The following is a 14,932-nucleotide window of genomic DNA, read 5'->3' as shown; positions in this document are numbered from 1 at the left end:
AGATTCATGCTGTCCGAATCACAACTGAATGAAAGGTTTCTTTGTGTGTGTGTATAGGGAGATACCTAGGAGAGCAAGTCGTGAAGAAGCTGCCGAGAAATGAAGTCAGATTTTCAAAGGATGTTTCCTCTAAAATACTTCTGCGCTTCAGAGTAAGGCTACTTTCACACTAGCGTCGTACGATGCACGACGAATTGCGTCGTTGCGACGTACCGACGCTAGCAGTGAATGCGCCGCACAACGGGGGCAGCGGATGCTGTTTTTCAACGCATCCCCTACCCCATTGTCAGGTGCGGGGAGGAGGGGGCGGAGTTCTGGCCGCGCATGCGCGGTCGGAATTGCTGGACTCGACGCACCAAAAAACGTTACATGCAATGTTTTTTGGTGGCGACAGTCCGACGCAACACGACGCATTACGGTTGCAACGTGTGGCAATGCGTCGCTAATGCTAGTCTATGGAGAAAAAAACGCATCCTGCAAGCACTTTTGCAGGATGCGTTTTTTCTACAAAACGACGCACAGCGACGTGCAGTTAGTGTGAAAGTAGCCTAAGACCACGTTCGGTATTTTACATCAGTATCTGTAGCCAAAACCAGGAGTGGGTGATAAGACAGAAGTGGTGACATGTTTCTATTATGCTTTTCCTCTGATTGTCCCACTCCTGATTTTAGCTTACAAATACTGGAGTAAAATACTGAATGTGTGAACGTGGCGTAAAACATACTCCGCAGTAATAACACAGCCAGAGTCTGATTCATGCCACTCATGGTCCAGGCAAATGGTGCAATTACTGTGGCTCTTTTGAACAATTACATCAAGTGTAGAGTATACATTTAAAAAATGTGCAATATATACCCTTGATAATATAGGATAAGTCTGTACTCTAACAGATACAAGCATCTAATGAAGTACAATAAATTGCAACAATATAACTCAATGTGAAGGGCGGCGCTTACCCACATTAGCACTAAGTGCTGTGACTTCTTTTTTTTTTTTTTATCCCAATAGGTGTTTCGCTTCCAGCTTTTTGAAGGGGCCTCATGGTCCTGGCTGCATGAATTCATGACAGGTTCCCTTTAATATAAAAACTTAATTTGAAGAGGATCCAGTGGCCAATTTTTGCTCGTTTTTTTATTATTGCTGCTTCCCTGAGTTATATATTCTGCCATACATCTCCAGAGATAATGGTCTTTTTATATATTGCAAGTTGTTATGGTCTTTATTTACGGAGCATGGCTCACTGGGTAATAATACAAAGCAGCCTGTGAGCCACATTCTTTTGATACAGACCATAAAAATGAATGTTAATTTAAAAGGTCCATAGCTCTAAAACTGTTTGGCATGCTGTAATTCATGCTTCTCTTTAAGCGCCTTCACTTAGCAATCCATTGTGTTGAAGTTGCCACCTGTATACAATGGTCCATTTCGTGACTGGCCCGACTAGGATGGGTAAAGACAAAGAGATGGCTGAAAGGATATTAAAACTTTCCCTGGAAATCATCTACCTGGTGACTGGCGAGGTGAGGAATTCTGGGGATTATAACAGCAAACATCTGTATAAATGACAAAGGGGGTTGATTGCAGAGGTAACTTACTGTATATACTCGAGTATAAGCCAAGACCCTTAACTTTGCCACAAAAAACTAGGATAACTTAATGACTCAAGTATAAGCCTAGGGTGGAAAATGCAGTAGCTACCGGTAAATTTCAAAAATAAAAATAGATACCAATAAAAGTAAAATTAATTGAGACATCAGTAGGTTAAGTGTTTTTGAATATCCATATTGAATCAGGAGCCCCATATAATGCTCCATACAGTTCATGATGGGCCCCATAAGATGCTGCATGCAAAATACGCCACATATAATGCTCCATAAAGTTCATGATGGGCCCCATAAGATGCTCCGCATTAAAATATGCCCCATATAATGCTGCACAAAGGTTAATAATGCCCCATAAGATGTTTCACAGACACATTTGCCCCATACAGTGCTGCATAAAGGTTAATAAGGGCCCCATAAGATGCTCCATAGAGATATTTGCCCTATATAATGCTGTACAAATGCTGATTATGACCCCATAAGATGCTCCATAGAGATATTTGCCCTATATAATGCTGTACAAATGCTGATTATGGCCCCATAAGATTCTCCATAGAGATATTTGCTCCATATGCTGTTGCTGTGATTAAAAAAAAAATGACATACTCACCTCTCGTCGCTCAGGCCCCCAGCACTTGCAATATTCATTTTCCCTCGTTCCACCGCTGGGCGCCGCTGTGTCTTCCGCATCCTCTGCACTGACTTTCAGGCAGAGGGCGCGCACTAACAACGTCTTCGTGCCCTCTGACCTGAGCGTCACAGCAGAGGAAGTGGAAGACGGAGCCCGGCGGTGGAACGGGAACAAGTGAATGTCGCGCAATGCTGCTCACCTTCCCCATTATACTCACCTCATCCTGGCGTGGTCCCTGCATCTCCGATGGTCTTCGGGCGCTGACAGCTTCTTCCAGCTTTGAGCGGTCACCGGTACTGCTCATTACAGTAATGAATATGCGGCTCCACCCCTATGGGAGTGGAGTCGCGTCCATATTCATTACTGTAATGAGCGGTACCATGTGACCATTCAATGCTGGAAGAAGCTGTCAGCGCCCGTAGACCATCGGAGATGCAGGGACCATGCCAGGATCAGGTGAGTATGTCACAGCCGCTGCTCCCCCTCCCCCGCCATCCCCCTGGGACAATGACTCGAGAAATAAGCCGAGAGGGGCACTTTCAGCCTAAAACAATGGGCTGAAAATCTCGGCTTATACTCGAGTATATACGGTAATTGGGGGATGTGGCGTAAGTGTTTTTCTTTCTCTTCACAGGATTACACAGTAGTGAGGAAGACCTCTGGTATGTCAGGAACATGGAGCAGGACTCAGAGCCCTATTAAGGATCTTCCACCTCACTCATTGAAACACACGAGGAGCAATGAGCAGAAGATCCTGGAACTCACCAACAAGATCATTGAGCTGCTGAACGGAGAGGTGAGCGCTGCTGGAAATACTGAGATGTTATACAGTAACACTAAGGAAGGTCTGTAAGATCATAGATGTTGGGTATCTGTCGGCGTCCATTTTGGTGCAGTCGATATAAAATGGACCAACTCCTAAAATATATAAACCACTGAGTACAGTAGTACAGGATGTACTGTAATTTTTTCCTTAAGAATTTGTGAAAGTTATGAAATGTCCTATAAATGTCTGTTCTGTTCCTGATGTAAGGATCTCTGCCTTTAGTTGAGATGAATCTGTGCTGCACTTTATTCACATGTCAGTAGTGACCAGTGCTGTGGGGTCGGGAGTCAGGGAAATGTCCTATAAATGTCTGTTCTGTTCCTGATCTAAGGATCTCGTCTTTTAGTTGAGATGAATCTGTGCTGCACTTTATGCACATGCTCAGTAGTGACCAGTGCTGGGGAGACGGCAGTTAAAGAAATGTCCTATAAATGTCTGTTCTTTTCCTGATCTAAGGATCTCGGCTTTTAGTTGAGTGCTGCACTTTATGCTCAGTAGTGACCAGTGCTGTGGTTTCGGGAATTGGGGACATTGAGGAGTCATAGTCTGAGGTTTAGCTTACCGACTCCACAGCCCTGCTCCCAACTCCTCCATATACATGCACACTCAGCTCTGCCGATCATGTGCCCTCAGTAGAACGAGAAATAGGGGTTGTGTATCTAGGATCAGCTGTTGTCTTCTAAGCTGTTGGCCAGCTTCAGGTAGGGAAATAAAACAAGCAGGAGAATTGAGCAGCTTTGTGTCTTGGGGATCTGCTCCTTTTGTTTTTTTTTTTTTTTAATTACTGGAACCCCAAGATGACTTGTTGGAATATGCACTTTCTTTTTTTTTTTGGTTTTAGCCCTGCTTTCTGGGGGTTATAGCGTTTTTCTGGCTCCACTCACTTCCAGTTACACACGTGTCCCAACCAACCCTCATATGGAATTCAATGAAGCCGGAATAACCCTTTAGAAAAGGACCTAGTGAGATGAGTTAAGATGTAGCATAGATGGGTGAAGAATATATTGACTGTATTTTTCAGACTATAAAATGCACCCCAGGTATAGACAGCAGAAAATAAGAAAAGCATTTTTCCTATTAATTAAAATTTTCATGGTGGTGTAAAATAGAGGGGTCATTATCACTAATTTTAATGTTCAGTAGGGTATAATAGAGAGATAATCTTTTTTTTAATCTCTCTGCAGTGTTATACATACAACACAGCTCTGTTCATGTAAAGAACATGCCTACAACTGTGAACATTTGGTTTTCTTTTTATTGTGAGGCAAACAAAAAGGACAAAATAACTGAAAACTTCATTGAGCATAACTATTCACCCCCCTGAATTCAGTACTCTGTGGAGGCAAGTTCAGCTGCAAGTCACTTTGGATAAGTATCAATGATCCTTCCACATCTTGCCTCTGGGGATTTTTTTACCCCATTCCTCAAGGCAAAATTGCTCCAGCTCAAGTCTGACCAGAGTCTCAATTGACCAGACTATAAAGTTTTTCCAATCACTCAAAAAAAGTTTATACCGCAAGGTAAAAAGTGTTATGGGATCATATAAAACATAACCTTTAATTATTAAATAACCTAAAATTACAAAAATTACATAACCTAATTCTTTTGGGAATTTTTGTAATTTTAGGTTATTTAATAATTAAAGGTTATGTTTTATATGATCCCATAACACTTTTTACCTTGCTGTATAAACCAGAGTCTCAATTGCATTAAAGATAATCTGTCACCCCTGGAAGATTTTGAGCTATTAATCTGGTATAGAGGTAATAGAATGGTTAAACCAGTCTTACATGTATGCCTCATAGCTGCGGTGTAGACAGGGCTGTGGAGTCGGTGTCATGAAAATTGAGGAGTCGGAGGTTTGGCTCACCAACTCCACAGCCCTGGGTGTAGATCTTTAGAAATTAATTTATAATGTTATATGCTAATGATTTCTTCCAGACTCCATGGCGTGCGGTGCCTGAAAGAAATCACTGCCTCTTGACTTCATTATAATGGTACCCCCCCTCTCTTCATCATCACACTGACTTGTTCGGTGCTGTAACCTGGTGCATGTGCTATGCACGAGCACGGTTATACGAACTCTCCTATGGGCAGTGTCTGCATTGGTCTTCTGCACAGGCGCCGAAGATGATAGTAATCGCTCAAAATCGTACAGAGGGTGACAGATTCCCTTTAAAGGTCTGGGCTTTGACTAGGCCACTCCAAAACATTTACACGTTTCCTCTTAAACCACTCGCGTATTGCTTTAGCAGTGTGCTTTGGTCATTGTCTTGTGTTGGATGGTGAACACCTCCATCTCAATCTCAAATCACTTAACAGAGTGAAACAGGATTTTCTCAAGAATATCCCTATTTTCGCACCATCCATCTTTCCTCCGACTCAACCATTTTCCCTGTCCATGCTGTGGAAAAACATCCCTATAGCATGATGCTGCGACTACCATATTTCACTGTGGGGTTGGTGTTCTTGGGGTGATGAGCTGGGTTTCTTTGGTGCCAGACATAGCGTTTACTTTGGTGGCCAAAAGGTTCAGTTTTGGTCTCCTCTGACCACAGCACCTTCCGCCATAGATTTGGGGAGTCTCCCACAAGTCTTTTGGTAAACTCAAAATGAGCCTTACCATATTTGTGTCTAAGTAAAAGCTTTTTTTATTCCCACTCGTCCATAAAGGCCACCTCTATGGAGTGTACAGCTTATTGTGGTTGTATGGACAGATACTCCAGTCTGTGGGAACTCTGCAGCTCCTTCAGGTGTTTCGGGCAATGATCAGAGATTGGGATTTTTTTATAACTCGACCTCAACTTGTACTTCTCAACAGCTTTGTCCCTGACATGTTTGGAGAACTCCTTGGTCTTCATGGTGGTGTTTGGTTAGTGGTGCCTCTTGCTTAACCCCTTCATGACATGTGCCGCAAACCGACGTGTATATATATGGCATGATTGCACGGGCTCACGTTGAGCGCAGCTGCGATCAAATGCGGATGTCAGCTCTATATGAGAGCTGACACTCTGCAGCAATGTCCATTATCTGCGCTGGCACTGATCGCAGCCATTTAACCCCTCTGATGCTGCTGTCGACAGTGACATTGAGGGGCAATGCAGAGGGAGGGAGCTCTTCTGTTTCCACTGGCACAACGTGATTGCGGTCGCGTTGTGCCGATGGTCTCCATGGTGACCCTGGGTAGAAAGATGGCCACGGAGTCACCTAGGGACCTTGGCCTGTAAGCTTCTGCAGGACATGACAGGCCTCCTCCCTGCCTGCGATGCACAGCTCTAATTAAATGCAATGCAGCGGGGCGTGGCCTAGCATCTGATGTGAGCGGTCGGCTTCTGGAGCTCCTCCGCTGTGACCCTGCATTTATCCTAAAGATAAGATCTCTCTGGGAGTTGATAATGTGTGCTGTGGCTGATGGAGGTTACCGGAGGTCAGCCCCGACGTGTGAAGCTGTGCAGAGCTGCAGATATGGTCCGGAAAAGGCAGCAGGACGCCAAGGCAGGAGCAGTGACCCTGGACCAAGATGGTGCCGACAGTGTGGAGAGAGCAGACGCTGCAAATGCCTCATATGCAAAGAGGCTAGAAGTGGCTGCTAAGCTTGAAAAGTATGCCTGGGTGGACGGAGCAGGGAAAGCTGGCTGAAGAGGAGGAGGAACAGGCTGGAGAGAAAATGAAAGTGCAAGGAGACGTTTCAGAGGATGACACCACGGTACAGGGGGGGCCAGAGGGGGAGGAAGGAAGGCAGGAAAATGATGGTGTGGAGCAAGAGACTGTGGAGGAGCTTATAACAGAGGAACCCACTTTGCAAGACATTTATGATCTGATCAGATCAAGCAAAATTGCAATAACAACTCTCGCTCATAGAGTGGATGGGACTATAGCAGAAGTAAATACAATAAAGGCAGACATGACAAAAATGGATAAGAGAGTGGGTAAGGTGGAGGAGAGAGTAAGTGTGCTGGAGGATCAACTCTCTAAAATGCAGAGGTCCCACACTGTGTCTGCAAAAATGTGCTGCTTTGATTAATAAGATTGATGATCTGGAGAATCGCTCACGGAGGAATAATGTGAGACTAGTGGGTATCCCAGAGAAGACTGAAGGAAATTACCCTACAAAATTTATTGAAAAATGGCTCCAGGACAAGATAAGATCTGATAACCTGTCTAAGTTATTTGTGGTGGAAAGGGCGCACCGCGTTCCTATGAAGCCTCTCCCGCCGGGGTCCCCCCCTCGTACTATCCTTACTAGGATTCTGAACTATAGGGACTGAGATGCCATAATGAGGAGTGCTCGTGCAGCTGAGGACATGTGCATTAATGGCCAGAAGATCTCTATTTACCCAGATTACTCGGGTGAGGTGCAAAAACAGAGGATGAGTTATGGAGCAGTTAAAAGGAGATCGAGAGACTTGAAATTGATTTATTCTACTCTCTACTCGGCGAAATTAAGGGTTGTAGCCCTGGGGGCGGTTCACTTTTTTCCAACACCAGAAGAAGCCACTAAGTAGCTGGACTTAAATAAGCAGAAGCTCACAGCTAACAAAGAAGGAGGGAAGTGAAAGGAAGATTCTGGAGATGAAGATGATGCTGCCTTATTGTTACCTCTGGACTTTGGTTTACTAGTTTATTGCGGTTCTCAGAAGACTTAAGGCCCCGTCTCACATAGCGAGATCGCTAGCGAGATCGCTGCTGAGTCACAAGTTTTGTGACGCAACAGCGACCTCCATAGCGATCTCGCTATGTGTGACACGTACCAGCGATCAGGCCCCTGCTGTGAGATCGCTGGTCGTGTCGGAATGGCCTGGACCTTTTTTTGGTCGTTGAGGCCCCGCTGACATTGCTGAATCGGTGTGTGTGACACCGATCCAGCGATGTCTTCACTGGTAACCAGGGTAAACATCGGGTTACTAAGTGCAGGGCCGCGCTTAGTAACCCGATGTTTACCCTGGTTACCAGCGTAAATGTAAAAAAAACCAAACAGTACATACTCGCCTTCTGATGTCCGTCAGGTCCCTCGCCGTCTGCTTCCTGCTCTCACTGAGATCTGGCCGTACAGTGAGAAGTGAGAGCACAGCAGTGACGTCACCGCTGCGCTCTGCTCTCACTGTACGGCGGCTCAGTCAGAGCAGGAAGCAGACGGCGAGGGACCTGGACACCGAAAGGCGAGTATGTAGTGTTTGTTTTTTTTGGTAACCAGGGTAAACATCGGGTTACTAAGCGCGGCCCTGCGCTTAGTAACCCGATGTTTACCCTGGTTACCCGGGTGCTGCAGGGGGACTTCGGCATCGTTGAAGACAGTTTCAACGATGCCGAAGTCGTTCCCCTGATCGTTGGTCGCTGGAGAGAGCTGTCTGTGTGACTGCTCCCCAGCGACCACACAACGACTTACCAACGATCACGGCCAGGTCATATCGCTGGTCGTGATCGTTGGTAAATCGCTTAGTGAGACGGGGCCTTTATTGTCATAATGTTGTTTTATATGCGGAGGGGTTGGGGAGGTGTTCTAGTTGCAGAGGACTACAGGTGTTGAGGGAAGGGTAGCTAGACGCTGGACTTCCTACTCTCTGATAAGAGAGGTGAAAACAACAGCGGATTAGTTGTGGGTTATTGTGTTAATGAATATTGGGTGGGAGGAGGGAGGGGAGGGGTGAGATCTATTGCTGGAAATTGGGACTTATAGTTTGCTGGGAACAACATCCTATTTCAAGGGGTCAGGAATTTGTATTTGTGCGGTTTCATGGTGGGAGACACAATTAAAGTTGTTAGTTGGAATATAAGATGACTGTCGGAGGGAACTCGGAGAACAGCAATTATGGAAAATGTGAGAAAATGGGGCCTGGATGTCATTTGTCTGGAGACACATTTACTTGCAGAAAAGTTTTAATTAAAGAATACTGAAGCACCACTAGAAGTAGTATTGGGGAGCAAACAACATTAGCTCCCTCTACCCGCCCCACGGGCGTAGGCCACACAGGATAGCTCCCAAGAAAGATTAATGCAAGAAAACAGAGCAAGAACATCCATAACAACATATTTATATATAAAAGGATATAAAGTTTATTAAATAACTCCAACACAGTAACATCAATATTAGAACTGTGATTGCACAAATGCACCCTATATTCAATAAGGCTTACCCATTGTAGATACTTGAAAAGGGTTCCCCCTCCTGGTGTGGCTCCCCTGGACGCGCGTTTCGCGTATTCGCTTTCTCAACAGGGAACCCTTTTCAAGTATCTACAATGGGTAAGCCTTATTGAATATAGGGTGCATTTGTGCATCATAGCCCTGTCCTTTATGTGAAGGGGATATCGGAAGGACCCTATATGCAGGGTGGATAAAAATCAATGGTTTTTTTAAAAAAAATCGGATTTTTTTGATTTAAATCGGATTTTTTTAATTTAAATCGGATTTGTTTCAATAAACTGCTTTTTGAGGAAAATATTTTACCATCCAAAGGTTCTTCCATCATGAGATAAAGCTGAGTTGTTTAACTCAGTAGAATAAAGGCTGTATATGTGTAACATTCACAATGCCATGCTCTTCCAGAGGTTTCTGTAGGATTAGTGGGCAGTTTCTCTCCTATATTATCACAGACGCTCGCTTTACTTACGCAGTTCTCAAAACTGAATTTGACTCCGCAGAGGTCCCAGCCTCTTCTTCACGGCAAAAATGTTACAACATGAACAGAGTTGAGAAAAAGACCTTAATCCTATTGTTCTACAAACCTATGAATACAGAATCAACCCCTTCAGTGCCAAGTCCAAGAAGTTAGACAATATGTTTCTGATTGTTTGGAGTGGAATAGATCTGCACAACACAAGAATGTGAATCTAAGTGTGAGGAGGAAGGGCAAGCAGACAAGAAAATGAAAGTGAAACTTTGAGCACAATACTGCAGCAGAGCCACAGACAGACAAGTCTGGATCTGTTTGTGTGTACGATCTGAGGTTTATTACATTCTTTCCTTATAATGGCAGCAGGCCGTAAAAGAGACCCAGTTTGGGAATATTTTAATGACGCTCCTTCGCCTATCGGTAAGGCAGGCATGCGTGCAAAATGCAAACGATGCAACAAAGAGATGCAAGGCCTGGTGGCGCGAATGAGGCAACATCATGAGAAGTGCGGTGATGAAGATGACCAAAGAAACACTTCTGAACGGGCAGGATCTTCAGGTTGGTAAACATTTTTATTGAATCCTATTTCTAAAGACTGAACTGTCATGTGTGAGAAAAATTATATTTCTTATTATTACTGCATGTTACTGTCATTTGGTACAGTTATGAAGAAAAACAAATATTCCTTTTGGGGCAGGGGCAGTGATGTGTTGTGTACAATAAGCAGAAATTGTATAAACCATAAAATAACAGCATTGACTTTTTTTGTTTAGGGGAATTCATGGATTCTGGAAACTATCCACCTCCAAGATCACCATCATCCTGTTCTACAGTTTCAGAGTTATCCATCCAGGATAGTGCTTCATTAGCAGCAGCATCATCATCAGACACCCACAGCCACATATCACCATCACCCAAAAGGAAGAAAAAACCTTTACCTCCTGGAACCACCATAGATAGGTTTGTGATAAGAACTAGCAGATTAGAAAAAGAGTCGATTGATGAAAAAATTGCCCAGTTTATTTATGCAACGAACTCTTCTTTCCGTCTGACTGAGAACCCACATTTCATTAATATGGTTCAGTCACTGAGACCAGGATACAGTCCACCCAGCAGAGCTGATGTTGCAGCAATGTGCAACAGCTCTGGAGGGTAAAATTGTTAACCTAAGTATTGATGGGTGGAGTAATGTCCACAATGATCCTATTGTATGTGCTTGTATAACAGAAGAAGGTAAAGTCTTCCTTGCACAAACAACTGATACGTCAGGAAATGCACACATAGCAGAATACTTACAAGAAGTGGCAGTAAAAGCTATAACGACATGTGAACAAAAATTCAAATGTCTAGTACGCAGTTTGGTCACTGACAATGCTGCAAACGTATCCAAGATGAGAAGAGATTTAGAAGAGCAAGGGAGGGAATACAAAGCTGCTAATAACATATGGTTGCAGTGCTCATTTGCTGCACCTCTTAGCCAAAGACTTAAGTGTTCCAGAAATAAAGGCTAATGTTGTTGAAATTGCTAAATACTTCCGTAATAATCATTTTGCTGCAGCAGCTCTGAAAAGGATGGGTGGAACCAAGCTAACGCTCCCACAAGATGGTAGATGGAACTCTGTGGTGGACTGTTTTGAGCAGTATATCAAAAACTGGCCTATTCTGATGACACTTTGTGAAGAAAATCGAGATAAAATAGATGGCACTGTCACGGCCAAAATCCTCAACATTGGGCTTAAGAGAAATGTTGAACATATGCTGAGCTTCCTGAAACCCATCTCTCAAGCTTTAAACAAAATACAGAAAAATAGCTGTTTTATTGCGGATGCTGTTGAAATTTGGAAGGAACTGAGTGAACACTTAAAAACAGAACTACACATGGACAGAATTAAATTACAAGCAGTAAACAAACGAATGGGACAAGCACTGACTCCAGCTCATTTTTTTGGCAAATATTGTCAATATCCAATATCAGGGTCAAAACCTAAGTGCTGAGGAAGAGGAGTTAGCTATGACATGGGTATCCAGGAATCATCCATCTTTAATGCCAACTATAATAAACTTCAGAGCGAAGGGGGAACCATTCAAGAAATATAGGTTTGCTGAAGATATTTTAAGGAAGGTCACACCAGTAAACTGGTGGAAGTCACTTAAGCGCTTGGATTTAGAGACTGATCAATAATGATTTCACTTTTAACAGCAGTAGCTTCTTCTGCAGGCGTTGAAAGAATATTCTCTTCCTTTGGACTCATTCATTCTAAATTGAGAAATCGGTTGGGACCCAATAAAGCAGGAAAGCTTGTTTTTCTTTTCCAGATTATGAATAGGAACAAAGAAGAAGATGATGATGAAGATGACGACAAGTGAGCTACAGAGGACAGCAGGGACAGTAGTTTTTAAGTTTTTCATGTGTCGGCTGGGCTGACAGTCTAAGTTTCTTAAAATATATATATATATTGTTTAGCCAAATTAGTTAACAAACATGGATGTTTGTTTAAGCAAATAACTTATGCTGTAATGTTGTTATTGTTTCAGTTGAATAAATCTATTTAAATTGTTATTAAGGTCAGGATTATTTTTCTCCTTCCTAAGTACAACAGAACAGTGGTGTCCAAATATGAATGATTAACCCATTAAACTGGGGAGAAAAAAGTAATATAAAAAGTGATTCTAAAAATCTTCATCTACTTGCATGTTAAAGTAGCAAGAACTAGTTTAGGTAGAAACTTTGATTTAAATCACTGATTTAAATCAAGCCTTACTGACTAGTGATTTAAATCGTGATTTAAATCAGTTAGATTTAAATCAAATCCACCCTGCCTATATGTGACTATTATTGTGGGCTAGGCATCCCAGTGCTAAATAGGGTTATAAGGGCACAATCTTATGTGTTTGGCTATTATCATTTCCCTCTTTTGTTGCCTCTTTGTGTTTTGCGGAGTGCGTACAGCACTCGCTGCAGTTCTAATATTGATGTTACTGTGTTGGAGTTATTTAATAAACTTTATATCCTTTTATATATAAATATGTTGTTATGGATGTTCTTGCTCTGTTTTCTTGCATTAATACTTGCAGAAAAGGTAGAAGTGTTAAAAAGGAGGTGGATATGGATGTCTTATCACTCTACGTATTCTTCATATGCTAGGGGGTCTCGGTACTGATTGGGGCGTCCACGCCTTTTGAAGAAATTGAGAGCCATATAGATAGAGATGGACAATATGTTCTGTTATTCTGTAAAATTTATGGGCAACCATTATGTCTAGCGGCTGTTTACTTCCCACCCCCATATTCTGGGAAAAAGGTTCAAGAAATATTTGAATTGTATAAACTGGGTATGGGATTACCAATGTTAATTATTGGGGATGTCAATAATGTGATGGATGAAGGGTGGGACAGGTTACATAGTTACATAGTTATTAAGGTTGAAGGAAGACTTTAAGTCCATCTAGTTCAACCCATAGCCTAACCTAACATGCCCTAACATGTTGATCCAGAGGAAGGCAAAAAAAAACCATGTGGCAAAGAGTAAGCTCCACATTGGGGAAAAAAATTCCTTCCCGACTCCACCTACGGCAATCAGACTAGTTCCCTGGATCAACGCCCTATCAAGGAATCTAGTATATATACCCTGTAACATTATACTTTTCCAGAAAGGCATCCAGTCCCCTCTTAAATTTAAGTAATGAATCACTCATTACAACATCATACGGCAGAGAGTTCCATAGTCACTGCTCTTACAGTAAAGAATCCGCATCTGTTATTATGCTTAAACCTTCTTTCCTCCAGACGTAGAGGATGCCCCCTTGTCCCCGTCTCAGGTCTATGATTAAAAAGATCATCAGAAAGGTCTTTGTACTGTCCCCTCATATATTTATACATTAAAATAAGATCACCCCTTAGTCTTTGTTTTTCCAAACTAAACAGCCCCAAGTGTAATAACCTATCTTGGTATTGCAGACCCCCCAGTCCTCTAATAACCTTGGTCGCTCTTCTCTGCACCCGCTCTAGTTCAGCTATGTCTTTCTTATACACTGGAGACCAGAACTGTGCACAGTATTCTAAGTGTGGTCGAACTAGTGACTTGTATAGAGGTAAAATTATGTTCTCCTCATGAGCATCTATGCCTCTTTTAATGCATCCCATTATTTTATTTGCCTTTTGTAGCAGCTGCCTGACACTGACCACTGAATGTGAGTTTGTCATCCACCCATACACCCAGGTCTTTTTCATTGACGGTTTTGCCCAGAGTTTTAGAATTAAGCACATAGTTATACATCTTATTACTTCTACCCAAGTGCATGACCTTACATTTATCCCCATTAAAGCTCATTTGCCATTTATCAGCCCAAGCTTCTAGTTTACATAAATCATCCTGTAATATAAAATTGTCCTCCCCTGTATTGATTACCCTGCAGAGTTTAGTGTCATCTGCAAATATTGAAATTCTACTCTGAATGCCCCCTACAAGGTCATTAATAAATATGTTAAAAAGAAGAGGGCCCAATGCTGACCCCTGTGGTACCCCACTGCTAACCTCGACCCAGTCCGAGTGTGCTCCATTAATAACCACCCTTTGTTTCCTATCCCTGAGCCAGCTCTCAACCCACTTGCACATATTTTCCCCTATCCCCATTATTCTCATTTTATGTATCAACCTTTTGCGTGGCACCGTATCAAAAGCTTTTGAAAAGTCCATATACACTACATCTACTGGGTTCCCTTGGTCCAGTCCGGAACTTACCTCTTCATAGAAGCTGATCAAATTAGTCTGACATGAACGGTCCCTAGTTAACCCGTGTAGATACTGGGTCATGAGGTTATTCCTCTTCAGATACTCCAGTATAACATCCCTTAGAATGCCCTCCAGGATTTTACCCACAGTAGAGGTTAAGCTTACTGGCCTATAATTTCCGAGTTCAGTTTTTGTCCCCTTTTTGAATATTGGCACCACATTTGCTATACGCCAGTCCTGTGGTACAGACCCTGTTATTATGGACTCTTTAAAGGGAACCTGTCACCCCGTTTTTTCCGTGTGAGATAAAAATACTGTTAAATAGGGCCTGAGCTGTGTATTACAATAGTGTATTTTGTGGACCCTGATTCCCCACCTATGCTGCCGAAATACGTTACCAAAGTAGTCGTTTTCGGCTGTCAATCAGGCTGGTCTGGTCAAAAGGGCGTGGTGTCTTCCCTCAGATCTTGCGTAGTTTTCCGTTGGTGGCGTAGTGGTGTGCGCATGCCCAAGGTCCCGAATCCACTGC

The 14,932-nt window shown here is 42.9% G+C and overlaps 1 protein-coding gene across 1 annotated transcript in view; it reads left to right on the top strand.

The window, feature by feature from the left end:
* The first annotated feature begins 370 nt into the window (after positions 1 to 370).
* Positions 371 to 14,932, top strand: part of LOC143767894 (uncharacterized) — a 66,478-nt gene continuing 51,916 nt past the window's right edge. Inside the window, exons 1-2 of the mRNA XM_077256415.1 lie at positions 371 to 1,520; positions 2,867 to 3,028. Of these exons, the coding sequence (XP_077112530.1) occupies positions 1,416 to 1,520; positions 2,867 to 3,028 (267 nt within the window). The 5' untranslated portion in view covers positions 371 to 1,415. The remainder of the gene's footprint in view (positions 1,521 to 2,866; positions 3,029 to 14,932) is intronic.

The sequence above is a fragment of the Ranitomeya variabilis genome, chromosome 4 (assembly GCF_051348905.1).
Source record: "Ranitomeya variabilis isolate aRanVar5 chromosome 4, aRanVar5.hap1, whole genome shotgun sequence".
Taxonomy (NCBI): Eukaryota; Metazoa; Chordata; class Amphibia; order Anura; family Dendrobatidae; genus Ranitomeya; species Ranitomeya variabilis.
This window is presented reverse-complemented; position numbering and strand designations above follow the sequence as displayed.